The sequence below is a fragment of the Brienomyrus brachyistius genome, chromosome 10 (genome assembly GCF_023856365.1).
Source record: "Brienomyrus brachyistius isolate T26 chromosome 10, BBRACH_0.4, whole genome shotgun sequence".
Classification (NCBI taxonomy): Eukaryota; Metazoa; Chordata; class Actinopteri; order Osteoglossiformes; family Mormyridae; genus Brienomyrus; species Brienomyrus brachyistius.
This window is the reverse complement of record NC_064542.1, coordinates 26,353,307-26,369,610: the sequence shown is the minus strand read 5'-3', so window position 1 is coordinate 26,369,610 and position 16,304 is coordinate 26,353,307. Positions and strand designations below refer to the sequence as shown.

At 43.1% G+C, this 16,304-nt stretch overlaps 1 protein-coding gene across 1 annotated transcript; it reads right to left on the bottom strand.

Annotated features, from left to right (window-relative positions):
• Window positions 1-75: 75 nt before the first annotated feature.
• Window positions 76-16,081, bottom strand: LOC125751209 (uncharacterized). The gene is made up of 4 exons (XM_049029851.1): window positions 15,794-16,081; window positions 9,205-11,301; window positions 7,955-8,278; window positions 76-7,236 (listed from the first exon to the last, which is right to left on the bottom strand). The coding sequence occupies exons 2-4, from the start codon at window positions 11,285-11,287 to the stop codon at window positions 6,971-6,973; spliced, it is 2,673 nt and encodes an 890-aa protein (XP_048885808.1). The 5' UTR covers window positions 11,288-11,301; window positions 15,794-16,081; the 3' UTR covers window positions 76-6,970.
• Window positions 16,082-16,304: the final 223 nt, after the last annotated feature.

Sequence of the window (16,304 nt, the reverse complement as noted above, 5' to 3'; positions counted from 1 at the left end):
AAAAATGAAAAAAAAAAATAATAATTCCAGACCGATGTACAAAATTAATTTAATAAATATATTCTGTGACGTATATTTCCCAGAAACATCACAGGGAAGACAAGTTAAACTTCATCCAACTTTTTGATTTGAAGAGGTTGTTTTAGGTTCAGCAAGTACAGTGGTATTAATACAGGATTTTCTTCATTATCGTTAGTGTCATACTTCTTAATTCACAGCAATATCTCCAGTCTCTCACACAGTTATGTTTAGGGCTGGTTACTTAGGCTCTCACACACAAAGACGACCACCACCCATCTCAGGTAGACAAAAACACTTAAATATACTTTGAGTGCATAATGCAAGTGCACACAGGCATGTGGGGTTAGTGCCCAGTCACTGAGTTTTACTACGAACATCAAACAGAAGTGCGACGGTCAAACAGCAACTGCACTACACACAGGCACGCTGGATGCGCTGTGAGCCCAAGCTGACGGGTTACATGGATTCAATGCTCTGACGTCTTGACAATTGACTCAGCTAAATCAGCATTCATGTAATGTTGTAGCTACAGTACCACACTACACCAATAATAGGAAAAAGCTGAGACAGACAGAGCACAGTGGGGCCACAAGCTATCACAGTATCATCCGTCCTTTATGCAATTCTCCTACTTCTATTCAATACACTTAGAGATTTGGCACCACCAATGGGATATCAAAAATCAAACAGCAATTGTATGTATCATTATAAACATACACAAATCAGTTGACATTTGTTACAAGCTTTCAAAGAAAATAGTACACATGATATTCATTTTCCATCTGATTCATTCTTCTTTGCAGAAGTTGAAAGCACTCAGATGTAACTTTCTAGTCTCTATATTATCAATTTTTACATTGTTTGTGCTAAGGTGGCTTTATTTTTTCATTTGACAGCTACGGTGAGTTAGGTTCATCAGCTCTCTGTTGTTATCTATTGGACGTTTTGGCAATTGATGTGAACGCATAGTTTTCCAGGCTAACTAGGCAGTCAAGTGATTAGAACTGACAGGAATGCAGACACCAGTACTGAACAGGCAATTCCACACATGTTTATGAACACAGCATTGGCAAAAAACTAGGCAAAGGCTAACAAAGGACTAGGAAAACCAGCTGGGACCGCTGAGAGTGTTTTTGTTTAATGGACTGAAGATTCAAAGACCTTGACAGGTATTTCAGGTATTTTACACGAGTCATGTTTCCCAACATAAATGAACGAATCAGAAAATAATTGTCAGTAATCATTATTATTCAGTAATCAAATATTAAAGCTTAGTACCATTCAAAAGCAATAACTGGCACCTACTACTGCATATATAAATTATATATTTATATTTTAAGTGTACGCTATATTTTTTGGAAGACACTTAAATGTGACTAGCCAGAATATTCCGTATGTTCTGTCATCGATACTAAATGCTTTATTTTATAGCTACCATTTCACCTCCACTTTGGAAACATTTGAGAAAGGAGATTTTGAGATCATTTCCAGACATTTGCCAGATATGTAATTTTCACAGCTCTGATGCCCCTCAAAGCATAGCCAGGTATTAAGAACAAGCACAAGAGCAGCTAACCCAACTAAAACCAGTCCTATTACGTCCGCAGTTATTCAGGGCCCCCGTCACTTAGCGCCCCTTGGAAGTGCCCTAACTTTACCCCAAATTAGATTTTGCTTAAGTGCAAAAATGTTACAATGTAAGCATCACACATATTGGTTACCTTCTGCTGTACAGCATCCTTGTCCCTTGACAATCAGGGGTCCACTTTACCTATGACATAAAGATACTATTTTACCAGCCTAGACCTAGTAAAAAAGTCTCCTTGCACTAGCAGTCACATTACACAAGGTTATAAGTGTTATATACAGCATACTGGAGGCGTCCGCAGATATTAATGCCCTCATTATTGCTCCTCCGTGTCCGAACTAAATAAAATCAAAATACAGTGGTACCTTGGTAAACGTCCAGTTTGGTCCAACTTGGTATACGTCCTATTTGGACGCGAAAAACTTTGCTTGGTACACAACTTCTGCTTTACTTCTCTCGAAGCCATGACTGCTCACGAGCGTCAGTACGCCAGTTACTATCATTCAGTGAACAACCCGCGCTATAACTATCTTTTCATGTATTTAATCTAATTGCTTTTATATTTATGTATAGTAGTATTAAGCAGTGTTTAAATTATGTGTGTCTATATGTATATGTATGTATATATATATATACAACCCCATCAATGTATAATATGCAGTTAACAATGTGATTTTTTTCATGTGAACAGATTAATCATTTTCCCTTTATTTCTTATGGGAAAAATTTGTTGGGTATACGTCCTGTTTGGTGTACGTTCTGTTTGGTATACATCCTGTTTGGTGTATGTCCTGTTTGGTATAAATCCAAGGATCTGTAACGGATTAAGGATGTATGCCGAGGTACCACTGTTTAATGACCAATATAACAACTAATTAGAGTCTAGGTCACTTCACTTCATACTTTATTTGATCTGTGTTGCACAACTCAGCTCTTTTATTTTTGCAGTACAACTCTCCTTATTTATGTGTCATATATATTTTATTATGTTGAATGTTTTTATTTTGCTTTCACTCTTTGTTGCGGCAGAGTTGACCACCTTGCATTTCACTGCAGGCTGTAGTCTGACTGCATACCCTGGCTGTGACAAACAATCTCCGGAATCCTTGAAGCCAAGGTATTAAAAAAATAACTTTTCCTCTCCATCTGGTGTGTCTGCCCCTCCCCTTGTCTGCATAGTGATGAAATGTGACACCTGAATGAATTACTGTAACTAGGGAACAGAAAAAAAACACATATTTACATCAGATTGAGCAGCTGGTGCTGCTGTAATACAGTGATGTGACACTAATGAACACATTGTTTCCCGGCTTCAGAAAAATGGGGAAATACACAATACCTGGTTAGTCACAGTGAAATTCACAATAAAGCTTCCTTAACAGATTCATTCAAAGTACCAGAATGCAAGAATGCTTGGTATTAGTCAGCAAACGTCAGAATGGAAGAACCACTCTAGAGAGGTGAGTTGAAGAAATGACAGCTGAAGAAAGATGAAAAGGTGCGTCTGCATTAACTCCCCATAAAATCTCTGTCAAAAAGGATAAAGTGACGTCTGTCACGGTCAAAGACATGGACTGGATTCATGTATCATACGATATGACCAGATGCACAGATAAAATGTAGGAAAATGACTAGTGGGATAAACAGGAAAACACTGTGAAAGGCATCTGACAGATTCAGTAGCACAGTTCACAATAAGAAAAAGTTAGAATGTACTTCAGAATGATTTTGCAGTTTGTCCTCGTCGTTTTCTTTCTCTTTAAATCATTCCAGCTGGAATGTTCACAGTTCCAGGTCTCCACTGAAATATCAACTGGAATTTTGTGTCCTCCAGACCCTCTCACCTTGATTTTTATTATATATATATTTAATCCTAGAGAGTTCGAGAAAACATACTTCTACTGAATGGACAGTCAAATAAATATTTATTCATGCTTTACATTGACTGTATCTGCATAAGGCTTTTACAATGCATTCGTAAAATAATCCGGTACACCTTCGTCATAGACCAAGCTGAATGTAAGTATACCACAACATCATGTTCATTCATAACAAACATTATAATCGTATGATCATATATTGTTTGTTATTAATGTATATTACGGTTGCTAAGGTATACGATATGGACAAAAGCATTGGGATACACTCCTTAATCATTGAATTCAGGGGTTTCATTCAGACCCATTGCCACAGGTGTATAAAATCAAGCATCTAGCCATGCAGTGAGGTTCACAGACATTTGTGAAAGAATGGGTCACACTGAAGAGCTCAGTGAATTCAAGCATGGCGCTGTCATATTATGTCACCTTTGCAATAAGACAGTTCGTGAAAATGATTCCTTTCTAGATATTCCACAATCAACTGGATGTGGTATTACTGCAAAGTGGAAGCATTTAGGAACAACAGAAACCCAGCAGACCAGGTAAAGTACAGAGCGGGTCGCCGAGAGCTGAGCTGCATGGTGTGTAAAGTCACCAGCACTCTGCTGACTCAGTAACTGCAGAGCTCCAAACTCCCTCCGGCATTAACCCCAGCATAAAAACTGTGGGCTGAGAGCTTCATGGAATGGGCCTCCATGGCTGAGCAGCTGCATGCAAGCCTCACATCACCAAGCGCAATGGCAAGCGTCAGATGGAGCGGTGTACAGCATGTCACCACTGGACTCTGGAGCAGCGGAAATGTGTTCTGTGGAGTGAAGAATCACACTTCTCTGTCTGGCAGTCTGATGGACAAGTCTGGGTTTGGCGGATGCCAGGAGAACATTACCTGCCTAGGCGACTGTGCTCCAGTGCACAAAGCAAGGTCCATGAAGACATGGTCAGGTGAATTTGGTGTGGAAGAACTTGACTGGCCTGCACAAAGTTCTGACCCCAACCCTACCAAACACCTTTGGGAATCACTAGAATGGAGACTGCAGGCTAGGCTTTCAAGTCCAACATCAGTGCCTGACCTCACAAAAGCCCTTCTGAATGAATGGGCAAAAATTCCCAAATACACACTCGCTGTTATAGCTGCAAAGGGGGGACCAACTCCACACTGATGCCTATGGATTTAGAATGTGACGTCATAAAGGTTCCTGTGGGTGTAATGGCCAGGTGTCCCAATACTTTTGTACATATAGTGTCAGGGACGGATTATGGGTTGTGTGGGCCCCTGGGTAAAACGTTCGTGAGGGCACCCCACCAACACCAGCACCACCACCACAACCACCACAATTCAAGGGCCCTTGGCAGCCAAACGCCCTCCCTATAGGGTCAGGGGCCCTTGTAGGCAGAGGATCAAAGAGTGTAGGCCCTCTAAAATAGACCAACGAAAATACATTGTCGATAAGCGTTGCAAATTGTTTTGGGCTAGGGGCCCCACGGGCCCCCTGCACCCCAAGGGCCCCTGGGCAGCGGCCCCGCTGGCCCGGTCCGTAATCGTGACACTTATGAATGCTCTATGAATGCATGACAAATGCATTATGAAGGTGCAATGAATGTTTTGTGAATGCATTATAAAAGCCTTATGAGTGCAGTTAATATAAAGCCTTATCAAATATTCAGCTGAATGAATCATTAAATACATTTTTAAAAATAACAAATGCATTTGTTAATGAAATGATTACATATTAACACTGAGAACCAGCGGTGGGGAGGGTTCTGCTAGTTTACTGACAACTAATTAGCGAAGCTTCGCTTTTTTACTTTGAAAACCATTAGTGGATCAAGTAGCTTCCGCTAACATTTTTTCAAAGGTAAAGTAAATACAGTTTAATGGTCAAAGATATACATTAAAATCACACAAATTCGTTCCAATCTGTTATCAGCGCGTCTGCAACAGTCCATCCGCCAGAATGTTGGCTGACTACATATGCAAACACAAGATGTGACTGGTCTATAACTTGTTGGATTTAAGGTAGTTGAGGCTAAATGTAAGTGAAGGAAGACAATGTCCATTTAAACTGGGGCACCCTGAACCAAGCAGAGAACTGGAGCCTGTATCACAAAGCTGGATTTCCTGTACAACTTGTTGGACTTCAGGTACTCCGGTTTAAATGGACTATCTACGTTTACTTGCATTTAGCCCAGAATACCTTAAATAGGACAAGTTGTCCAGCTACATATGAAATCCCGATTCAGCTCCGGATTGTTTTCCTATATTTTCCGGGCTCTGATTGACAGAGCTATAGGCCGATGAAGCCCTGAGACCCGCCTTCCCAGTTCTCAGTAAACCGCGCCACACTTATAGTCCCTAAGTGGCTTCACTGAGGGCAAAATGTCAGCATGGGCCAGTCACGGAGTAGGACTCCAACGATAATGCTTATAGAAAAAAAAGAACATCTATTTTGGAGACTCTACAGAATCTAGCGATCCCCGATCCTAAATACCCCCAGGTAATCACTCCAGCCATACAGAACTTAATTGCTAAACGGGTTAGAATTTCAGCTCTCTAGGTATATTTTAAGAGTTTCAGAGCACAAAACCAAACTGAAGCAAAATTAATAGAGTGACCAGTTCGCTTTTATCGTGAGCTTCTGCTGTTTTTTTAGCCGTTCGTTAATCAGTTTAGCGTTATTAAATAAAACTTCGGAGTTAATGGATTAGCGGCTATAGAAATTAACTTTTCGGTTAGCTGTGCCCACCACCGCTGAGAACTGTATATTTTTGGAAGATGTATCGAAGGACTGAAAGCGCAAAAAATCTTAAACTGTCCACGTGGTTTACACATTTCCTTTTCGTTCTGCTTCCATCCACATTCACACCTTCACTTGAGGCCTGTTAGATCCACCAGAGTATCAGTTTGGCCACTGAACTATTCTCCAACTTCCCTGTGCTCTATTTTCACTCATTTAATTATAATTTAATCTGGTAAAACTTTAATCTATTGTCCTGGGATTCCATACTGGCTCCATTTAACCCCATTCTAATTTATAGAATTATTAATAGCGATTTATTACACATCTTCAAAAAAATAAATCCCAGTAATAGAAAAATATTTCTTGTGGACCACAAAAAAATAACTGAAGTGAAGAAAAGGTAAAGGCCAATTATCAAAGTCCACCCAAAATATCATATTTTATGTTCATTCGAAAAGGTAGCAGCAGTTATATAAACTTCAAAAGAAGATTTTAATAACTTTACTAGATGATGCTGTCAGTATTGCCCACATATCTCTATGTTCCACCTCTTCCCCCTACATTCATTATAATCATCTTAATCTCCCTCTCTCCATATATGCACATCTTAGTAATTGTCTCTCTCTCTCTCTCTCTCTCTCTCTTCCTCCCTCCCATGTAGCATTCTTGTTCTTCCCTCCTCTCCTTCTTTTGTGAGCCTATCCCTCCATCTTCTCCCTCCCTCACTCACTCGCCCACTCCCCTCAGACCTGGGTCTCCAGGCCGCTGAGTTTGGGCGTGAGGATGCGTGGGGTGACGCCTGAGTTGAGATCTCTTTCAAATTCCAGCAGCTGGCCCATGAAGTTGAGGTTGGGCGAGACCACCGGCCTCCGGCTCTTCACATACTTGTAGGCGTCTGTCATTGTCATGAGGGTGTGCTTCATCAGGTAGGCGATGACGACGGTGGCCGAGCGAGAGACCCCAGCTTGGCAATGTACCAGCACTGCTCGTCCACTCTGCTGTGCCTCCTCTGTTGGGGAACGCATTACTAAATCAGTAAAAACCAAGCTGAGTTACTGCCAAAAGAACACAAACACTCAACTGCCACTTTCTTGAATGTTTTATCGTCCATGTTTCTCGGTACTTCAGAACTGCGTGATAATTCCATTTTTAGTCCAATTCAAGCCCATTCTGATGCAGTTTGTGATCTCTATGACTCTACGACTCAATGTTTTTCAAGTGGTGCGTGTCTTGATAGTCGTGTCATGCTCAAATTTGGCCTCATGCTGATCTGTGTAATTCTGCTGTATAAAACCATAGCAGCCAAACCCACTAGCATCCAACCCGCTGCAATTAACTCAGCAAGTGAGCAGTTAATCACGTATTCAAGAAAAGCGTACAGCCTGCAAGATGAGCAGAGTCACGCCGGAAACAAACATCATTATCAACCTTTAAAATAAGTGCATTTAACTCCAACCTCAGTACGGTATCCTATGCTGCCCAGCTTAGGCTCCCGAGCCACATATGGTTGGACGATAGATGGATATTAACTCTTGTACCTGTCTGAATGCAAAGAATTGTCTTTTTGATACAACATTGACTATAATTTGTAAAAATCTGTGGGCAAGATTCGAAAGACAGAAATTGACAGTAAGTTCCCCCCATGCAGAAATATATCACGGTGTGAATGTACAGTGTGAGCTTTGCGACACATGCAAGACCGATCATTCGTTCAGCATCTCACTCACCGATGAACTCGAAGACCTCCTCGAAATACTGCCGGAGGTTCTGCTTGCTGCTGTCTGTGGCGGGCAGCCGCTTGTAGTGGATCAGGCCCGAGTCCCGGTGGTAGAGGGGCAGGTGGGTGGTGACGTTCACCACAAAGCCAATGTTCAGCCGCAGCAGCAGGTCGAGGTCCTGGGCGTCCCTCTCATTCCCGAGGAACAGGCAGGGGAGTATGGGACTAAGGGGTGCATTCTCCACATCGGGGGTGATCTCACCCTCCTCGGCAGACAGGGAGCCAGGCAGGAAGGAGGAAAGGGGGAGTGAAAGGGGGGGATTGGATTCATGCACTGGGATTGGGAAGCCAGGGACAGGTTATATGGAAAGAAAGGGTTTTCCTTAAATTGTGGCAATAATTAAAATCACACCAGAAAAAAACAAGATTGTCAAGTCTTCCCATTTAAATGATTTTATGAAATTGGGGGTGTTTCTTTAAGAATAAAAAAACAGAAGGAGTGACCCACTAAATCTTGCCTTTGTCAAAGTTGTTATTGAAGGATCTTTGGAGCTAAAAGTCCAAAAAGAATTATAACAAATAAAGGAGAGGAAAACAAAACTAAATTGCTGATTTTAGATTTCCCTGCTTTGCAATTTAAATGTGAGAGGAGATTAATCTTCCCCTGCCAACATTCAGTGTCAGCAACCTTGTTTCCAGGGAAAAAAAATCAAATTAATTCCCATTTTATCTTCAACCTAATCACCTTCATTCACATTCCCATTATTTTCGCTATTCCTGTCCTCTTTTCTTTCTCAAGCCCAGAGTTATAATTATCAGCTCATTGTTCCTGAGTCCTTTTAACACAGCGATATACCAGAGCTGCTGTGTATTATGACAGACCCTGGTAACTGTTAACACATTTCAAGTGTGGATGGAAACATAAAGCAATAAAGCTTGAAAGAAAGACATACAGATACTTAGAGGACATATATTTTGGGTTTTTGTCATTCTGTTGTCGATTTATTGACATCCAAAGTTAATTGCTAAAACAATAGTTGCGTCTCTGGTTTAATAAACAGTTACATAATGTGATAATTTGTCCACAAGACATAATCTGGGAAAGAAATACTCATTCTCTTAACAGGTTAATGCTGTGGATAATGTAGGCATTCGCAAGCCTGTCATCACTGCAGCAAACAATGCTGGTTCTCTTTGACAGGGCAAACCTGCAATAACTATCTTGTCTTTACAAAGCTGGGGTATTACACAACTGCTTACCTTTCCTGTTTTCCTCATCTTGATCTCTGTTGAGTGATTTCAAGACCAGCTGGAGAGGCTGGGCCATTGGGAGTGTGTGAGATGCAGGGTATGTGCCCTCCCTGTGCCTGGGCTTGGTGAGGCTGGTGTGGGCAGAAGATGGAGGAGAAATGGAGGGTGGGGAGCGGGCTGTGGGAGGACAGGGGGAGAGTGGCTGGGTCAGGGGGTTCTCAGGGACAAACCCACTCTCAGTCTCTCCCTCTTTGGTCCACAGCCTCTTCAGGGAATCTCGACCCACGTCCTTCGAATCCCTTGACCCAATGAAGTCCAGAACTGCCATCTTCCCTTGCTGCAGGCAGCGACGTCCCGCATGGTCTGTCAGATGAGAGCGGGTGAATTCTAGAAGATTCCGGCAGTCCAGAACCACAGGGCTGGTCCCGTCACTGCCGTTCTGCTTCTGGCTGCCACACAGGTCACCAGGCATCTCAGCAGCTTGGTGGTTCTGTTGGTCTTTGGAGCGGGTCATCTTTTTCGCCAGCTCCTCTGGCCAGATGGTGCGCACGCTATAATCATCGTCGTCTGCCGAGAACGAGCCAGCGGTACGCACCCCTCCGCCCCGACCCAGCCCGCCGAACTTCCCCCTCAGGGGGTTGTAGCTGACCACAATAGGGTCACTGCTACAGTAGCTGCATGTGGAGCTGCCTGTCTGGCTGCTTTTTGGGTGGCAGCCGCTGACGCAGTTTTGTAAGACGCGGAGCGGGGCGGACGTGGAGAGGGGCGCACACGGCAGGCAACCTCCCACAAGCTTTTTGCGAAAGGCAGTGGGGCTCTGGAAGCTGCCCCCCCTGCCTGAGCAGGACATACATCCCATGTGCCTCAGGGGCCTAATGTGACAATCGGACACGGTGCTATTGGACGAGGAGGTGTTGGTGGTAGATGAGGTAGACAGGCATCCTCCTAGAGATTTCAGGCCCATGACTCTGGAGCCACGGCAACCCCCAACCACCCCACCGCCACCTTCGCATCCAGAAGACCACGCACCCCCAGGCCCGAAGTGGACAAGCTTGCAGCATCCACAACTGACAGGCTGGGAGGGGTCAAGGCAGCAGGTTGGAGCCGGGCCGGGGAAACCAACCCCCCTGGAAGAGCTACATGATTTGGAGATTGCATGGAGGTGCGGCAAGGGGCGTTCCCTGGTCCGGGATGGACGAGGCTGACTGAACTGGTGGTGGAGTGGGGCCGTGGAGTGGGAGGCTAGGGCTAGGGCAGTATATCGGGTGTTCAGCACTGAAGCATGAGGCACTGGGACTGAATTGTGTGGCTGGGGCTGGCAACAGGAATTGGAAGGTTGGTGGACTGGTCTCAGTTTGGAGTTCTCTTTGTTCCCTGCAGATGGAACCTCCTGCAGTACTCGGGAAGAGAAGCTGGCTGTCTCAGGGTGTGTCTGAGGAGCTGGGTCTCGCTCTAGGTCCTTAGTAAACTTGGAGTATAATCCGTTTCCCTCTCCAGGATTCAGCTGGCTTCGGTGGTGAGTGCTGGGTTGACTCTTCTTCTTGGTCTGGGACTGGCTCTGGAGCTGCTGAACCGCCCCCCCCGTTTTCCCTGTGTTTTCTCCTTTTTTTTCACCCCGCCCTAAGTCCAGGTGCAAAGATACCTTCTTCTCCTTGTTCCCCTTCAGACTCCCGCTACGCCTCACACTGCCCCCCTTCTCCTTCCTGGAGATACTGCTCGCTTCCCCCGTCCCAGCAGCCAGAGAGAGCTTGATGTCTACGGTGTGCGTATGCTTACGTTGTCTAGTCCCCAGTACCAGCACTCCGTCGCTGTGCTGAGCGCGGGGGCCACCTTCGGCCCTCCCCCCCTTGAGCTTCTGAGGCCGGGGGGACCTTCGCGTGTGTGCTGAGGAGGATGAGGAGGAGGAGGTGGAGGAGGAGGGAGAGGAGGAAGAAATATGGGGACGGGTGTGACGGGGTTGGGATTGGGGTTTGAAAGGTGTTGTGTTGCTTCTGACAGAGGCACTGTGGGACTGCTGAGAGGCCACGTCCAGAGCCGAGCTCTTGGGGCACTGAACGACCACGATGCGCTCGTCGAGGGGAAGGGGAGGCATCTGGAGTGCAGCGGCTGAATGAAAAGGGAGGAAAAGACAGAAAGTCGTTATCTTGGTACATGACGTCTTAATGAAAATTTTATATGCATACTGCTACAGTTCGGCTACGAATGTCAGCCTATCAAACACACTTTGTTATTGCTCATCAAATAAGGACACATACAGCTGGAACCTGAAAGACGTGGGTCTTCCTGCAGTACAACCACAGCACAGAGCATCAGATAGGTCATACGTGGAATTCAGTTGCCTGAGGATTCTTGAAAAGTATATGTGACAAATGATTTGCTGTCATTTCAGTCGTTTCCGAAAACACAATGATTTACAAATCATTTAAACCCAAATGTAATTGATAAGAGAACAAAGACAACATATCAAATGTTGAAACTGGGAATTTTTATTGTTTTATGACAAATGTATGCTCAATTTGAATTGGATGCCAGCAACACATTTCAGAAAAGTTTGGACAGCATGTTTACCACTGTGTTACAGCACCTCGTCTTTTAACAACAACCTGTAAACGTTTGGGAACTGGGGAGACCAGTTCCTGGAGATGTGAAAGTGAAATGTTGCCTGATATAAAATTTCAGCTGCTGAACAGTTTGTGGTCTCCTTTGTTATATTTTTCGTTTCCTGGTGCACCGAATGTTGTCAGTGGCTGACAGGTCTGGACTGCAGGCAGACCAGTCTAGCACCTGCACTCCTCTTCTACAGAACCATGCTGTTGTTTTTATGCACAGAATGCAGTTCTCCATTGTCATGCCGAAGTACACAAAGCCTTCTCTGAAAAAGACGTTGTCTGGATGACAGCATGTGTTGCTCCAAATACCAAATAACCAAATATATGGTTCAGTATTAATGGTGCCTTCCCAGATCTGCCTTCCCAGATGTGCCTCAGTCCATCTGAAATGAGCTCGGGCCCCATCTCTGGATCATGTTTAGATATGGTTTCTTCTGTGTATGTTACAGCATCCTGAATTTATGGATCCAGCAACAACCTGTGTTGACAGACAGTGGTTTTTATAAGTGTTCCTGAGCCCATGCAGTGATTTCCATTACAGAACTGTGTCTGTTTTTAATGCAGTGCTGCCTGAGGACCTGAAGATCACAGCTATCCAGTACTGGTTTTCGTCCTTCTCCCTTGCATACCGAGATTTTTCTGGATTCTCTGAACCTTTTAACGATATTATGCACCACAGACGATGAAATTCCCAAATTCTTTGCAAAATTACGTTGAGGAACATTTTTCTTAAATTGTTGCGTGCGCAGTCTTTCACAGAGTGGTGAACCTCTCCCCATCTTACATTTACATTTACATTTACAGGATTTGGCAGACGCCCTTAGCCAGAGCGACTTACATAAGTGCTTCGAGACTCTGCAATGAATTTCCGATGCTAGCTCAATAAGGACCCAAGCTATGAATACTATCTCTGAGAACTCCATTGAGTAGTGCAGAATTTTTTTTTTTTTTTTTTTTTTTTTTTTTTTTAAAACTGCACACAGAGACTCCGCCTCTCTGGGAGGCTCTTTTTATACCCAGTCATCTTACTGACCTGATGCCAGTTACCCTAATTAGTTGTGAGATATTCAACCAGGTGTTTTGTTTTAGCATCACACAGCGTTTCCAGTCTTTTGCTTCCACTGTCCAGACTTCCAATTAAAACTGAGCACCTATTTGTCATAAAACAAAACGATTTCTGTTTCAGTGTATGAAATGTCTTTTTTCGATTTTCAGTTATATATGTATATAATTTACATATTGCATTCTGTTTTTATTTACATTTTACACAACATCCCAACTTGTTTGGAAATGTAGTTGTGCCTATGTAGTCTGGTCAGGGGCACAAGGCTCCTGGAACCTACAGTCAATTACAGAGCACATGCACGCAGTCATGCTTTATCGGCAGTTTACAAACTAGCCTGTTTCATCTTTCGCCACTACACATATGTACTTGTTTGACTATTATGCTACTGTTGTTCATTATCATTACACAAAGCTTAAGAATTTGTATAGATTTTAGAGCGGTGACAGTATAAGTTAGAAGACCGGTAGCTGAAAGGCGAGCAATCAGTCTTGTACTCTCTAAATGTCCACTTACAAACAGGATCTCGCATGTACATCCACACACACGCAAAGTCACTGTATACCTTATGTGACTGGCCAATGTCCTTGGTCTCCACATTATCGGCTTATTGGCCTGGCTTTATTCATAATAAAAGCAAACATTACTCCGGTGACAAACCCTCAGACAGTCTACCCTCAAAAATCAATAATACGAATGTTGATATCAATGTAACATTAAAACAAAAAAAATATCACAATAAAAAATACATTTGCTATTGTGCAATTTGTTGCAAACCTGGAAAGAAAAACTATGCATGGTTCAAAAACACTGGTGTATAAAAAAATATTATAATTAGGGCTACTGCAGAATTAACTGGGGATCAGCAGACCTGTGAGGCAGTTGCATATGACCATTTACTGGAGACACATGTTACAGATATTTTTTGCATTAGAATAATGTTTACCCTGAGTTACAGTGGCTGTAATGAAATCTGACATGTTCATTCGGGGTCATTAACTATTGTCACAGGACTACGCTTCAGGGCTTGCTATTGTGTGCAGTAGAAATATTTGTAATACTGCTGCTGTTGATCATCAGCTGTGTGTCTTTACATTGCGCTTAAATGTAGGACTAATCTGATTAATTAGCAGGAAAGCCTAAACAGTAGAAGAGTTCAAATATGCACAATGAATGAGAGGATAGAGTAATTCATAAAGAGCTATGTGGTATGATGGTCCAAGGATGCACTGAGGAAACTCACGAGGTCTCCGTGCTCGTGGCTGGCTTACAGCATGTGGGCGTCAAATTGTTACTATATTAGTAAGGAAAATACAGACAGGACACGTAAGATTTATGGCTGCAAGGCAAAAAATAAATTATACTGTAGGGATACCTAAAAAGTTAATGTAAGGATCCATCTCTAGCAAACACCACTGACTGTAAACACAAGAACCTCTTACTGAAAGCTGATCACTTTTGAGGTATAAGCTGATATTTTCTAAAATAGTACAGGACATCATCCGTGTCCAAAATGATTCTTCTCGGGACTGTTGTCCTGAAATGACAAAGAGCTTACATGCCCCAGCGGCAGTAAGCTGCCAATCCAATTAATTGTTACTGGAGGCTCCTTTCCTACAGGCGCCTGTGCAGTTTTTATCAGCTTTTCATGCTTGACTGTGTAGGAAAACAGGCCAAGGCAAAATTATACAGGCATTTTCTCAGCTTTATGCCGGGGGAAAACGTCGAGGGTAAATCGGTATATTTATCCGATTGCTCCAGGTGTGCTAAACCTCAAGTCTATTACATCTGACCGAAAACAATGAGAAAGCCTACTTATCTATCTGCACTATTGCCAGATCACATAACATGCTAGTTCACTGAAAGATTAAACCACAGTCATCCGTCTTTGGTCTCAAACAATTATCCCTATTTACACCCAATGACAGATATTCAAACTGCCCTGTTTACAGTGAATACTACATAACAAACACATTCATTTCTTAATATATGCATACTGGATTATTAGCTAATTTGTCATAAAGAAAAAAGCTGGCTTTAAATATCAGACCTTATTAGGCACTGTACATTAATTATTAATTAATTATTAATTAATTAAGAAATATATTGATTATTTCGAATATATCCATTTGTCTTTGTGCATATAACATAGAATACGGCCGTAAAGCTTGTACACATTACGCACGTTTCAGCCCTTTCCTGAACAGATTGGAGATGATGCAGCACCATCCCAAATGACACATTTGGCACCACGTTAAGAAAACTGACACAGACCGAAAAAACAAAGTCATCTTGCACCCTCAGCTTTTTTAACTTCTTTCGTAATATATAAGCGTTGCATTAAGTCTGTCCCGGGGCTGCCGAAAAATACCTGGCGAATGTCGTTTTCTGCAACGAGTTAATATATTAATGCGACTTCTCCGTTTCATACGTTTCTAAACACAGGGGTATATACAACAAATAAGGGTACAGACAATGGTTTAAATTGGCAAGGTTATAATTCGTTGGGAGAACAATTGAAGCACTTCATTTGCTTACGTTTTAGTAGTGATTGTACATACGTGATAAGAGAAATAGCAGAATCCCACAGCATGAAATAGACACCACACGCATACATGCATTTACTACATCTGAACGCAATATGCCTGCAGTATCAGTCTCTATATTACTATACAACTGCCTGCAACGCGTCTGTTACATCGGTGTGTTTATTTACTACACATCTGAATGTAATGTGCAAGCTATACCAGTCTGCGTTCACATCGCTGTCAGCTGCAGACCAAGAGGTCTGTACTACAGGCTGCACTGGAGAATGCTGCATTAAGCAAGAACGCATTAAACGCACAGGCTGCCTATAGAAAGAATCACTAATTGACAAAAAAATTAATTCCCTAGTTCTTTTTATCTGATTCTGCATTATACTTACGTTACGGTCTGTCCTGGCGGCTTTTCGTCATAGCATACGAAGTGGAGAAACCCTTGAGGCGACTCACGTACTTATTTGCGTCCAGCCAATCGTTCCTTACATTCTATTGGGATGCAAGACTAAGAAAATGCGGTACCCATATGTCTCCATCACGCCCCGAGTCTTTGAGACTGTGAAACGATCCATCTCATCATCGTTTGTATTAGTGGGCATATAAAAGTGTTGAGTGAAGGAAGAGATTGGCCCTAGCAGCAAAACAGGGACTTCACAACGTCTAGGTATACATGCCAGGGTCCGAACGTGTGTGTGCCTCTGTTCGTCAGCTTTTGGGGGAGGCGGAGACTGGGGGATTGGCTGGGGTGGGGGGTTGGGACCCTGACGGGAGGTGGGATTTTGGATGTGGGTGACATCATTCCAGCCTAATTAATATGATGAGTTTAGCGAAAAAATCTAAAACTTCAGTACCGTGCACGTGTGCAGTCGTCCGTAGTTGGCCGTGAGGAAGGAAAAT

Bases quoted from the DNA above. Each gene is read 5' to 3' on its own strand.
- LOC125751209 (XM_049029851.1), bottom strand. From the start codon at position 11,287: ATGCCTCCCCTTCCCCTCGACGAGCGCATCGTGGTCGTTCAGTGCCCC. The intron at 8,279-9,204 runs GTAAGCAGTTGT...TCCCAATCCCAG, and splicing joins AGATGAGGAAAACAGGAAAG to TGCATGAATCCAATCCCCCC. The intron at 7,237-7,954 runs GTGAGTGAGATG...GTTCCCCAACAG, and splicing joins GGAGGTCTTCGAGTTCATCG to AGGAGGCACAGCAGAGTGGA.